Source organism: Prionailurus viverrinus, chromosome E2 (assembly GCF_022837055.1).
Source record: "Prionailurus viverrinus isolate Anna chromosome E2, UM_Priviv_1.0, whole genome shotgun sequence".
NCBI classification, from domain to species: domain Eukaryota; kingdom Metazoa; phylum Chordata; class Mammalia; order Carnivora; family Felidae; genus Prionailurus; species Prionailurus viverrinus.
The window spans coordinates 36408761-36423170 of NC_062575.1; the positions used below are offsets into that span (position 1 = coordinate 36408761).

A 14410-nucleotide genomic window follows, 5' to 3' on the forward strand; every position below is an offset into this window, starting at 1 on the left:
TGAGGTATCCCCAGCAACTCATATCAGGCTTCTTAATTTAGTCTCTAATGCAGTTAATAGGATTCATGTTCCTTTAATTCCCTCCAAGAGTCCTACTTGCCTCTCTCCTAGCCTTTTTTTGCCCTTATCATGTAGATCAAAATTTAGTCCCTGAATGCGGTGAGAGAGAAATGGGCTTCTTTGTCAGCATCCTGCACAGCTGGATGCCAGCTTTGGAAGCCAGCTCTCACTTTACCCTGAGAGAGAAATCATGGGCTGAAAAGATGTCTTTTGGCCCTAAGCTGTGCTGCCTTGGGGATGGGTGATGTGAATAAAGTCAAACTATTCCTCTTCCCCTCTCCAATTCATCCAAACTATTTGCTCCGATAGTATGTTGGAGATTCTCCACTGGGAACCTGAACTTCCCCAAAGGTTCTCTTGTCAATAGTGATTGTCTCAAGTGATATCTTCCAGGGGCTCCTGGACCATGGCCAAGAGGGTTTGGAGCCAGGTCAGGGGCCACTTCAGGGCACACAGCCAAGACCAAGGTCTGTACTTCCATTATCTGATACATGGCAGGGCAAGACTCCTGTGTTTCTTGGCATATGGTGCTGGATCCCACAGCTCCCAGAAGGGCACTTTTGCTTGTAGATAGACACCAAATTGTTGTTAGGAGCAGGGGAGACACGAACAAAGGATATCTTATTCAGCCATGATACTAGTGTCACTACTCCATATACTCTTGAGGAAGTCCCTTCCCTTCTTTGGGCCTCTGTTTCTTCTTTTATACAATGAAAAGTTTGTAAAAGATTGAATCCAAGAACACTTCCAACTTTGTCATTGGTTTATCAACCATTAAAACCTTGATGGGAATTGGTTTATTTGATATTTCTAGCGATGAAAACTTCCCGAGAAAATTCATGGGACTATGACCCCCATGTATATATAATAGTGAGGCCTCTGGTTGCAAGTGACAGAAACCAACTCAAGATAGTTTGGGTAAAAAGGGAGAATTCATCCCCAACATATAGGGAGAGCGAAGTTATGGAACCCTAGGGAAAGAATAGAGCTGGGTCTCAGGAAAGAACTGAAACTAGGAATAGGAAAACCTTCAGGGATTGTTCTCTACCCATTAGGTTTAGGTGATTGGTAAATGGGGTGGTTGGTTTATGGCCTGGGCAGACACTCCAAAAGGTGTTCTCTCCGCCTACATTGTTGGGTTTTTTTAGAGGCAGTGCTTCCAGAAGTGGGGGGAATGTGGGCTTGTCCAGATGTGCCTGGTCCTGAGGGGTGATCTCATTGAAAGTCTCTAGCCCTTGGGTATGGGGCAATGTGGTTACATAAGTTCCTAGGTATCTGAGAGAAGCAGGAAGAAAAAGAGGTGTGTGTGACAAACTTTAGTTTGTGTGAAACAAAATTTGTGTGACAGCAAACCCACCTTCCTGGAGCTTTTTTGCTGGTCTGGGATTCAGTGTTGGCCACAGACTGGCTCCCAACAGACAATCCACAATAGGCTTTCTGCTCCCAGTCAATCTAAAATGGGAAAGAAGCGGCAATGAATGTCCTTGCTAATAAGGAAATCTCAGAGTGGAGTTGAGAGATGTGGCAGGGTTTCTGGCCACACCTTAATACACCCCACCCTCATCTACCCCATAAATATAGAAATCTAACTGGTGAAAATAAGTCTGAGGGTTTAGAGCAAAGAAGCTTTTCTGGGTAGAGTATGAGTGGCACAGGGACTGCCTAGTCCCATTCCAGAGTGTTCTCATTTCTCAGTGACCTTCCTCATCTCTGTTGCAGAGTGAAAGCGTCCCTAGGCCAACATCTCAGGGCTCCAGGCTTCCATCAGGATGGTGGGTGAAGGCCCCTACTTTATCTCAGATCTAGATCGGCGAGGCCAGCGAAGATCCTTTATAGAAAGATATGATCCCAGCCTAAAGACCATGATCCCAGTGAGACCCTATGCAAGGTAAGCCAGGAGAAGGTTTGGAGGGAGGGCCAGGGTAGTTTCTAGCCCATCAAGAGAGTAGGCACTGGTCCTGTTCCCCCATGCTGCTGCTCTATATGCTTGTCCTTTTGTTATCCATCCATGCATCCATGCATCCATGCATCCATCCATCCATCCATCCATCCACTACTTCTTTACTCCTTTTGTCCTTTGGTGAGAGGGAGACAATAGCCAATGTTTAAGGAGAGCTTTCAATGTGCTGGGACCTGTTCAAGTACTTTATAAACATGGCCTCTTTCACTCTTCACAACCACCATGGAGGTATTGTTATTTTATCTGATGGGTGAAAAAGTGAGGCACAGAGAAGTTAAGTAATTTGCAGAAAGTTCATCAGTTAGCTTTTTCTTTGTAACACACAAACTTTCTGACTGCTAACACTTAAAAGTCTAAGACAATTGCCATTTAATTAGCTTACAATTTTATGGGCGGGCCAGCAACCTAGGCTGAGCTTGGCTGGGTGATTCATCTTGTTTTGATTAAATTTACTTATAAATATCCTGAACAGCAAGGTGGCTGTACTTCACAGGGTCAGTTGGCTGACAATGGGGCAATTGGGGCAAGTGGGTCACATGGGCTATCAACCCCCAGCAGGGTAGCCTGGGCTTGATCACTTAATAGTACAGTAGCCTGCCAAAAAGATGAGTTGAAAAGTATAGCATTTCTTGGGACTCAGGCTCAGAATTGGCATACCATTTTTTTCATAGCATTCTATTGGCCAAATTAAGTCACAAGTCAGCTCAGATTCAAGGTGTGGATAAATAGACTAAACTTACTGGTGGAAGCAGCTGCAAGTTCACATTACAAGGGGCTGTTATACAGATGGAGAGAGAATTGGGTTCATTGTGAACTGCAGGATAGTAACATATGCAGGCTGACTTTTAAGCTCACACTCATAACTATAACATTATATGATATGATATGCTATTATTATATTAATCATAATATTTTAAATGCTGCCTCTTCTACATAGAAAGGGCCCTGTGTCCTGTCCTCTGAACAGTAGAAGGCCAAGTGGCATCTCTATAGTGAGGTGACACAGCACTGCTCTCTCCTAGAATCTCTGCACCAAGGAATCACCTAGAGCCATCTAAAAGGAGAGGTAAATGTTGAAAGCTGAGGGAATAGGTTACCATAATTAGTCCCAGGCAGGAAAGTGCTAACTACCCACTGTTCTGGTTAATTTTATAATTGCTTTGTGAACAGGCATTGTGGGCTGCTGCTTAAGAGAGTGATAGGACCTTGGAATTAGCAAGCAGTGGGTTTGAATTCATGCTGTACCACTGTAAGAGTTTGGATGAGCACTTTTTTTTAAATTTTATTTTTTAAATTTGCATCCAAATTAGTTAGCATATAGTGCAACAATGATTTCAGGAGTAGATTCCCTAATGTCCCCTACCCATTTAGCCCAGCCCCCTCCCACATCCCTTCCAGCAACCCTCTGTTCTCCATATTTAAGAGTCTCTTATGTTTTTTCCCCCTCCCTGTTTTTATATTATTTTTGCTTCCCTTCCCTTATGTTCATCTGTTCTGTGTCTTAAAGTCCTCATATGAGTGAAGTCTTTCTTTTGTCTGACTAATTTTGCTTAGCATAATACCCTCTAGTTCTCTTTACGTAGTTGCAAATGGCAAGGTTTCATTCTTTTTGATTGCTGAGTAATGCTCCATTGTATATATGTACCACATCTTCTTTATCCATTAATCCATCGATGGACATTTGGGCTCTTTCCATACTTTGGCTATTGTTGATAGTGCTGCTATAAACATTGGGGTGCATGTGCCCCTTCGAAACAGCACACCTGTATCCCTTGGATAAATACCTAGTAGTGTAATTGCTGGGTCATAGGGTAGTTCTATTTTTAACTTTTTGAGGAACACTCCATACTGTTTTCCAGAATGGCTACACCAGCTTGCATTCCCACCAGCAATGCAAAAGAGATCCTCTTTCTCTGCATCCTCGCCAACATCTGTTGTTGCCTGAGTTGTTAATGTTAGCCATTCTGATAGGTGTAAGGTGGTATCTCATTGTGGTTTTGATTTGTATTTCCCTGATGATGAGTGATGTGGAGCATTTTTTCATGTGTTGGTTGGCCATCTGGATGTCTTCTTTGGAGAAGTGTCTATTCATGTCTTTTGCCCATTTCTTCACTGGATTATTTGTTTTTTTTTTTGGGTGTTGAGTTTGGCAAGTTCTTTATAGATTTTGGATACTAACCCTTTATCTGATATGTCATTTGCAAATATCTTATCCCATTCTGTCAGTTGCCTTTTAGTTTTGCTGACTGTTTCCTTCCCTGTGGAAGCTTTTTATTTTGATGAGGTCCCAATAGTTCATTTTTGCTTTTGTTTCCCTCGCCTCCGGAGATGTGTTGAGTAAGAAGTTGCTGCGGCCAAGATCAAAGAGGTTTTAGCCTGCTTTCTCCTCGAGAATTTTGATGGCTTCCTGTCTTACATTGAGGTCTTTCATCCATTTGAGTTTATTTTTCTGTGTATGGTGTAAGAAAGTGGTCCAGGTTTGTTCTTCTGCATGTCACTGTTCAGTTTTCCCAGCACCACTTGCTGAAGAGATTGTGTTTATTCCATTGGATATTTCCTGCTTTGTCAAAGATTAGTTGGCCATACGTTTGTGGGTCCATTTCTGGGTTCTCTATTCTGTTCTATTGATCTGAGTGTCTGTTCTTGTGCCAGTACCATACTGTGTTGATGATTACAGCTTTGTAGTATAGCTTGAAGTCCGGGATTGTGATGCCTCCTGCTTTGGTTTTCTTTTTCAAGATTGCTTTGGCTATTCAGGGTCTTTTCTGGTTCCATACAAATTTTAGGATTATTTGTTCCAGCTCCATGAAGAAGGCTGGTGTTATTTTGATAGGGATTGCATTGAATATGTAGATTTCTTTGGGTAGTATCAACATTTTAACAATATTTGCTCTTCCTTTCCAGGAACATGGACTCTTTTTCCATTTTTGTGTGTCTTCTTCAATTTCTTTCATAATCTTGTATAGTTTTCAGTGTACACATTTTTCATCTCTTTGGTTAGATTTATTCCTAGGTATTTTATGGTTTTTGGTGCCATTGTAAATGGGATTGATTCCTTGATTTTTCTTTCTGTTGCTTCTTTGTTGGTGTATAGGAATGCAACCGATTTCTGTGCATTGATTTTATATCCTGCCACCTTGCTGAATTCATGAATCAGTTCTTGCAGTTTTTTGGTGGAATCTTTTGGGTTTTCTATGTAGATTACCATGTCATCTATGAAGAGTGAAAGTTTGACCCCCTCCTGGCCAATCTGGATCCCTTTTATTTCTTTGTGTTGACTGATTGCAGAGGCTAAGACTTCCAATACTATGTTGAATAACAGTGGTGAGAGTGGACATCTCTGTCTTTTCCTGACCTTAAGGGGAAAGCTGTCAGTTTTTCCCCTTTGAGGATGATATTAGCAGTGGGTCTTTCATATACGGCTTTTATGATCTTGAAGTATGCTCCTTCTATCCCTACATTCTTGAGGGTTTTTATCAAGAAAGGATGTTATATTTTGTCAAATGCTTTCTCTGCATCTATTGAGAGGATCATATGGTTCTTGTCATTTCTTTTATTGATGTGATGAATCACATTGGTTGTTTTGTGGATATTGAACAAGCCCTGCATCCCAGCTATAAATCCCACTTGGTCGTGGTGAATAATTTTTTTAATGTAATGTTGGATCTGGTTGGCTAATATCTTGTTGAGGATTTTTGCATCCATGTTCATCAGGGAAATTGGTCTATAGTTCTCCCTTTTAGTGGGGTCTCTGTCTGGTTTTGGAATCAAGGTAATGCTGGTTTCATAGAAAGTTTGGAAGTTTCCTTCCATTTCTATTTTAGGAACAGCTTCAAGAGAGTAGGTATTAACTCTTCCTTAAATGTTTGGTAGAATTCCCCTGGAAAGCCATCTGGCCCTGGACTTGTTTTGGGGGAGATTTTTTTATTACTAATTCGATTTCTTTACTGGTTATGGGACTGTTCAAAATTTCTATTTCTTCCTGTTTCAGTTTTAGTAGTGTATATGTTTCTAGGAATTTGTCCATTTCTTCCTGATTGCCCATTTTATTGGTGTATAATTGCTCATAATATTCTCTTATTATTGTTTTTATTTCTGCTGTGTTGGTTGTGATCTCTCCTGTTTCATGCTCAATTTTATTTATTTGGGTCCTTTTCTTTTTCTTTTTGATCAAACTGGCTAGTAGTTTATCAATTTTGTTAATTCTTTCAAAGAAGAAGCTTCTGGTTTCATTGATCTGTTTTACTGTTTTTTTTTTTTTTTGGTTTCGATAGCATAAATTTCTGCTCTAATCTTTATTATTTCATGTCTTTTTCTGGTTTGGGGTTTTATTTGCTGCTGTTTCCAGCTCTTTAAGGCATAAGGTTAGGTTGTGTATCTGAGACCTTTCTTCCTTCTTTAAGAAGGCCTGGATTGCTATATACTTTCCTCTTATGACTGCCTTTGCTGCATCCCAGAGGTTTTGGCTTGTGGTGTTATCATTTTCATTGACTTCCATGTACTTTTTAATTTCCTCTTTAACTTCTTGGTTAGCCCATTCATTCTTGAGTAGGATGTTCTTTAGTCTCCAAGTATTTGTTATCTTTCTAAATTTTTTCTTGTGGTTGATTTCGTGTTTCATAGCATTGTGGTCTGAAAATATGCATGGTATGATCTCTATCTTTTTGTACTTGTTAAGGGCTGATTTATGTCCCAGTATGTGGTCTATTCTGAAGAATGTTCCATGTGCACTGGAGAAGAATGTATATTCTGCTGCTTTAGGATGAAATGTTCTGAATGTATCTGTTAAGTCCATCTGGTCCAGTGTGCCACTCAAAGCCATTGTTTCCCTGTCTATTGCTGTGAGTGGGGTGAAGTCCTCTACTATTATGGTGTTACTATCAATGAGTTTCTTTATGTTTGTGATTAATTGATTTATATATTTGGGTGCTTTCACATTTGGTGCATAAATGTTTACAGCTGTTAGGTCTTCTTGGTGGATAGACCCCTTAATTATGATATAATGTCCTTCTTCATCTCTTGATGCAGTCTTTATTTTAATGTCTAGATTGTCTGATATAAGTATGGCTACTCTGGCTTTCTTTTGTTTACCATTAGCATGATAGATGGTTCTCCATCTCCTTACTTTCAATCTGAAGGTGCCCTTAGGTCTAAAGTGGGTCTCTTGTAAAAAGCATATAGATGGATCTTGTTTTCTTATCCATTCTGTTACCCTATGCCTTTTGCTTGGAGCATTTAGTCCATTGACATTTAGAGTGAGTACCGAAAGATATGAATTTATTGCCATTATGTTGCTTGTAGAGTTGGAGTTTCTGGTGGTGTTCTCTGGTCCTTGCTAGTCTTTGTTGCTTTTGGTCTTTATTTATTTGTTGTATTTTTTTTTCATCTTTTCTCCCTTCAGAGAGTCCCCCTTAAAATTTCTTGCAGGGCTGGTTAAGTGGTCACAAACTCCTTTAATTTTTGTTTGTCTGGGAAACTTTATCTCTCCTTCTATTTTGAATGACAGCCTTGCTGGATAAAGAATTCTTGGCTGCATATTTTTCTGAGTCAGCACATTGAATATATCCTGCCACTCCTTTCTGGCCTGCCAGGTTTCTGTGGGTAGGTCTGCTGCAAACCTGATTTGTCTTCTCTTGTAGGTAAAGGACTTTTTGTCCCTTGATGCTTTCATGATTCTCTCCTTGCCTTAGTATTTTGTGAATTTGACTATGATATGGCTTGTTGATGGTTGGCTTTTGTTGAATCTAATGGGAGTCCTCTGTGCTTCCTGGATTTTGATGTCTGTGTCTTTTCCCAGGTTAGGAAAATTTTCTGCCATGATTTGCTCACACAACCCTTTTACCCCTGCTTCTCTCTCTTCTTCTTCTGGGGCCCCTATGATTCTGATGTTCCTTTTTAATGAGTCACTGATTTCTCTAATTCTTAAATCATGCTCTTGCCTTAATATCTCTCTTTTTTCCTGCTTCATTATTCTCCATAAGTTTGTCTCGTATATCGTTGATTCTCTGTTCTGGCTCATCCATCCTTGCGATCATGGCATCCATTCGAGATTGTAGCTCAGTTATAACATTTTTAATTTCATTCTGGCTATTTTTTACTTCTTTTATCTCTGCAGAAAGGGATTCTAATCTATTTCTGACTCCAGCTAGTATTCTTATTATCATGATTCTAAATTCTGGTCCAGACATCTTGCTTGTATCTGTGTTGGTTAAGTCCCTGGGTGTCGTTTCTTTGTGCTCTTTCTTTTGGGGTGAATACCTTCGTTTCATCATTTTGAAGGGAGAAAAGGAATTAATGAGGTAAAAAATTAAAATTTAAAAAACATTAAAATTAAAAAAATTAAAAACTCACACACACACACAAATCGAATAAATGATGCTAGATCCTAGGTGTGTTTTGGTCTGAGTGTTCAAAGTGGCTTGATAGATTAGAGAAAAAAGGGGAAAGAAAGAACAAAAAGGAAATCATTTCAAAATCTGAAAAAAATGAATACACGGAGGTAGACTAAAATGAAATGATGAAAGTAAAATAGAATTTGAAAAAAAATCACACAAAAGTGAAAATATACTAAAAAAGTTGAAAAGTATTTTTAATAAAAATTGAAAATAAAAATGAGTTTTTTCCTCTTTCTGTATTCAAGAAAAAGAAAAGAGACAAAAAAAGGAGAAAAAAGGAAAAAAAAAGAAAGAAAGAAAATTGAATAGATGTATCAGTGAACAAACTGAAATATGACTGAAATTACTTCATTTTCCCCTAGAAGTCAAACTATGAAGCGCTTTATAGTCCATAAACTAAGCGTGTGGAGAGACTTGTGTTCCTGAAGAGCAACGTTGGCCCAGTTGGGCGGGGCTTGGTGTAACAGCTCCATTCTCCACCAGACGGTGCTGTTTAGCTTACTGGGGTGGATTGTTATGGCGCTTGTAGGTGTGTATGCACATGCACGGGAGTGGTGAAAATGGCATCACCCAGCTACCCAGTCTCTAGTATCAGAACTCTGTTCTCCCCGATCCGCAATCATGCACCTGTCCTTTGTGTTTGGCTTCCATCCACTCCCTGCTCTTACACAGTCTGTGACCAAGCCCCAGGCTGCACCTCCCTCCTGAGTTTTGTCTCAGATGTGGCTGTTTTTCCAGATCCCTTACTTCTGAGGGACTGCAGATTTGACCCATTCTGCCCCTCTGTGGAAGGGTCTCACCGAGCAATGGCCAGGTGCCAGCCACACCCAGGAATGTTTGCAGGACCGTGCTGCTGCTGATGCCCAGAGACTGCGGCCGGATGCCAGACTGCCCCAGAAAAAGTTCACGTGATAGTTTAGCAGCAGTGTTTCAGGGATTATGGAAAATCACAACACACATCTGGCACCAGCCTTCACCCTTAACGACCTTGTTCCAGCACCAGCAAATGTGGTTGTTCTCCCAGGTTCACTGGGACCTTGCCTTTGGGGGACCCACACAGCCTCTACCAGGTGTCTTCTCAGCAGGGGAACCAACTATCCCCATGTGGCCCTAAGACCTCTGGACTCTTGGAGATTCACCCTTCCCACCAGAGCACTGCCAGATATTGAGCTGTGGAGTTTCAGACTCTGTGCTCCCCCTGTTTATAGAGTCTTAATGGAATTTAAACCCTCTCCTTTCTCCTTTCTCCCTTTTTGGTTCAGTTCCTGCGGCTGTTTACACTTTTTCACTTTCTCTCCAGCTGCTTTGGGGGGGTGCTTTTCCTGTACTCTCCCCCATCTCCATCCTCTCTCTGCATGCAAAAGTGGCTCCCTGCCCTCCACAGCTTCTCTCTCCCCTAGTTTACCTCTCTGCGTGAGTACCTACTGAGTTCTGTGGTTCAGGTTGTGCAGATTGTTGTGTTAATCTTCAGATCAGTTTTCTAGGTGTGCAGGAGGTTTAGTGTTGGTTTGGCTGTATTTCATGGATGCAAGATGCACAAAAAACTTACAGCTGTTCTGCCATCTTGTCTCCTCTCCTCCAAGCACTTTAACTTCTTTATGCCATGATGTTCTTGTCTATGAAATGGGATCATTATACTCACCTTCTGCACTCCCACTTATTTGTTGTAAAATTATACAAGGTAATGCAAGACTGTATCATAAAAGCCATATTTTAGGAAATTTAACTACATGCTGGGTACATATTACCTTGTTAATAGTATCTTAGCTTGGGTTCTCCAAAAGCAGAGCCTGAGTCAAGAATTTGGATGCAGGTAGCTCATTTAGGAGGTGATCATGGGAGCAGGAGGGAATATTTAGGGGAAGTGAGGCAGGGAATGACAACAGGTGTCATCAGTGTCACTGCTGTAGGAATGGGGACTGGATTCTACTACATCCTCCTGAGAAAGTGCACAATTTTCCACCCGAAGGATGAAGGAGTGCATTTATCCAGGGGTTCCTATACTCCATTAGTTAAGATTTGTCCCTGGGGGCATCAACCCCCTGCAATTTTGAGCTGCACTTATGCTTCTGAGAAGGCACTGAAACAGGTGGTGAAATGAGACACAGCTTGCATTTGAGATGGGACACTGTCAGCTTGAGCCTTAGCTTGCATGACACTGTCCCCTATAGCTGAGATCAGGGGTACATGTGACAAGAGGCTGTGACCCAGGACATCCTGGCAGCATCTGCTACAAATATAAAGCTGTTGCAGGGTCCAGAATATACTAAACATTCAGTAACCAGTAGATATTACTCTATGTCTCTGACTTTGTTCTGTCTTAGATGGCTAACTTCTCAAGGGCAAACACGAGTTTTTTCCTCCTTTATTTCCTCTTCCTCTTCTTTCTTTTCTTCTCTTTTCCTCTAATGTTTGTTCTTTCTCCTCCTTCTCTTTCTTTTTCTTTGCTCTCCTTTTCCTCCTGTTCCTTTCCATTTCTTTTTTCTCCTCCTCTCTTTCCTCTCTCCCATCCTCTTTTACCTACTAGCTAATATTTATGTATCCATAACATTTTAAATGTATTAATTCATTCCATCATCACAATAAATCCAGAATTTGCCTCCAGCATTTGTCTGTTTAGGTAGCCTCCCCCCGACATGGTGGCATGTCCTGCTCTGCACCTTCCCCATCTTCCTGAGAGCACAAGACATGCACCTGACTTCTGATAATCAGCTTATAGGCCTTAATTTCCTCATGACAAATGGATCAGGTACCCTCTTTCTCATGGTCATGAGGCTTGAAAATTGGTAAATGTTCAACACTGGCTCACTAAAAAAATTCCCTGGGTTTGTAGCATTTATTGATTTTTATGGTGTGAATACTCCTACCGTTGGCAATTTGAAGCCAATGTGATGCCGCTGAATGCAAAGTTGGGAAGGGATGTGCAGTATCACACTGTTATATGGTATTTCTACCATACAGATAAAATAGATTTACATGATCTAAACAGCATAGATACTAGTAAAATCTAGTAAAATAATTAGGAAATTATGAGTTTCAAATAGTTATTACCTTTGTCCTTAAGATAATTTATTTAAAATTATGTGATTTTTAATATTGGCTGTGTTTAGCAACTAACTTGCAAAACTCCTGAAAGTCTTACAATCAACTCTCACAAGGTGCTATGAGCTGGTTCCAGTATATACCACTGCTCAAAGGGATAATGGGTGGTAATCATGGATTCTAAGTGTGGCTGTGGTTATTACTATAGTTAAGAATTCAAGTCAGGGACTCAGGAAAATGGCAACTATGCCCTGGAATGCAGAGTGTCTCATTTGTCTTAGGCTGGCACCCAACCCTGTGGATGATGCAGGACTGCTCTCCTTCGCTACATTTTCCTGGCTTACACCAGTGATGGTTAGGGGCTATAAGCATACACTGACTGCGGACACCCTGCCCCCGATGTCACCATATGACTCATCAGACACCAATGCCAAAAGGTACGAGGATTCACTTGGGTTACCTCAGGAGAGGAGCTCACCCTATGAAGAGCCCTTTGTGTGCACCCATTTCCTGGGTGTGGAAATGGACACCTCCAGGTCACTGGTGGCCCTCCTCAGTGGCTGCTCTGTAAAGCAGGATTGGGCTGACTCAACTTATTTGGGGAGGCAAGAATTGGGGAGATTTGGTGTGTAAAAAGGATTGATTGAGAGCTATTGCCTGAGGCTCAGGACCATGCTGGCTGGGTTGTTGGTGAATTGTAGGAGCACTACAACAGGATGAGGGTGACCAGAATTTCACTTCACACTAAGCTGGCCAGACCCACCTGGGCTGCTGCTGCAGGCAGCTCTAGGCATTGCATTTTGCTTTAAAAATCATTTTTGGGATTTTGGGGCACTTGGGTGGCTCAGTCAGTTGAGCGTCCAACTTCAGCTCAGGTCATGATCTCACAGTTTGTGAGTTCAAGCCCTACATCAGGCTCTGTGCTGACATTGTAGCCTGGAGCCTGCTTTGGATTCTGTCTCCCTCACTCTTTGCTCCTCCCCTGCTCATGCTCTGTCTCTCTCTATCTCAAAAATAAATAAGCATTAAAAAATCATTATTGAGCTTTTATATTGCAAAGTATGTTTAGGTTGAACCAAATGAAGCCACCAATATTTGACAGTTTTGACTTGCAAAAAATGTAACTTTCATTGATTCTACCTAATTAATATTCATTCTAATGTTAAAGCAACAAACATTTAAGAATTGGGAGTATCCCCACCATACTCCAACTCTGCTCCCCAGAGGTCAGCATTGTTAAATGTTGGTGTTGATGTATCCAAAATTTTTCTACTCTGATTAAGCACACTCTGTGAACTGATCTGCTGATCAGTACCTCTTCTTATTCCCCCTACTTACATGTCATGGGTTTTTTCTTTAAACACAGTGAAGCACACTATATATTTAACAGCTTTGCTGTTTTTAGTAAGCATTTACAAACACTTTTCTATGTCAGCATAAGTATAAAGACATTAATTCTTTCTACCATCTGCATTGACCTTTAATGTTGCTATGAATCATAATGTCTTAATGGAAAAATTCTCAAAGCCTTCTTCTGCACTTGTTTCTTCTGGGAGTCTTCTTATCTTTGGCCACAGGGGGTAAAGTGCAAGGCATTGCCTGAAGTGTGTGCTCAAAGGGATAGGAGCTTTAATCATGGTCTTGCAATTGTTTCTACAGTTGTGCTTTCCCTCATCTGTGTGTTGTATACATTTAATTCAATGAAAGTTTCCCAAAATCTACACTCCAGAGCAAGTTGCTAGTGAGCTCAGAGAGAAGGGGCTGGACTGGACCAGTGCCTGTGTAGTATTGGATTTTCCTTCTATTTCTCTGGACAGTACTTCCTGTCTGTTTTTAATGTTTCCTTCCATCTACCCAGCATCAATTTGGATCCTCTTCTCTTCCATTCTATGCCTGTTCCTAGGTGAACTTACCCACTTCAAAGACAACACCATATGCAACCTTAACAACAGGCTACTTCAATCCATGCATCTGTTCCAGACTCTGAATTCATATGCCCCGCATCCAATTGGACAGTTGCACTTGAATGACTCACAAGCATCTTATATCTAAAGCTGTGATCTTTTTTAAAATTTATTTTTATTTTTATTTTTATTTTGTTTTTTAATTTACATCCAAATTCGTTAGCATATAGTGCAACAATGATTTCAGGAGTAGATTTCTTAATGCTCTTACCCATTTAGCCCATCGCCCCTCCCATCTCCCCCCCCCCCAGTAACCCTCAGCTTGTTCTCCATATTTAAGGGTCTCTTATGCTTTGTCCCCCTCCCTGTTTTTATATTATTTTTGCTTCCCTTCCCTTATGTTCATCTGTTCTGTGTCTTAAAGTCCTCATATGAGTGAAGTCTTTCTTTTGTCTGACTAATTTTGCTTAGCATAATACCCTCTAGTTCTCTTTACGTAGTTGCAAATGGCAAGGTTTCATTCTTTTTGATTGCTGAGTAATGCTCCATTGTATATATGTACCACATCTTCTTTATCCATTAATCCATCGATGGACATTTGGGCTCTTTCCATACTTTGGCTATTGTTGATAGTGCTGCTATAAACATTGGGGTGCATGTGCCCCTTCGAAACAGCACACCTGTATCCCTTGGATAAATACCTAGTAGTGTAATTGCTGGGTCATAGGGTAGTTCTATTTTTAACTTTTTGAGGAACACTCCATACTGTTTTCCAGAATGGCTACACCAGCTTGCATTCCCACCAGCAATGCAAAAGAGATCCTCTTTCTCTGCATCCTCGCCAACATCTGTTGTTGCCTGAGTTGTTAATGTTAGCCATTCTGATAGGTGTATGGTGGTATCTCATTGTGGTTTTGATTTGTATTTCCCTGATGATGAGTGATGTGGAGCATTTTTTTCATGTGTTGGTTGGCCATCTGGATGTCTTCTTTGGAGAAGTGTCTATTCATGTCTTTTGCCCATTTCTTCACTGGATTATTTGTTTTTTT

The 14410-nt window shown here is 40.8% G+C and overlaps 1 protein-coding gene across 5 annotated transcripts in view; it reads left to right on the top strand.

Annotated features, from left to right (window-relative positions):
* The window catches only part of ABCC12 (ATP binding cassette subfamily C member 12), a 104192-nt gene that overhangs the window by 19153 nt on the left and 70629 nt on the right, over positions 1–14410 (top strand). For all 5 annotated transcript variants that reach the window (XM_047837212.1, XM_047837213.1, XM_047837214.1 and 2 more), the window contains exons 2-3: positions 1780–1948; positions 11739–11894. In XM_047837212.1, the coding sequence (XP_047693168.1) occupies positions 1830–1948; positions 11739–11894 (275 nt within the window). In that variant the 5' untranslated portion in view covers positions 1780–1829. The remainder of the gene's footprint in view (positions 1–1779; positions 1949–11738; positions 11895–14410) is intronic.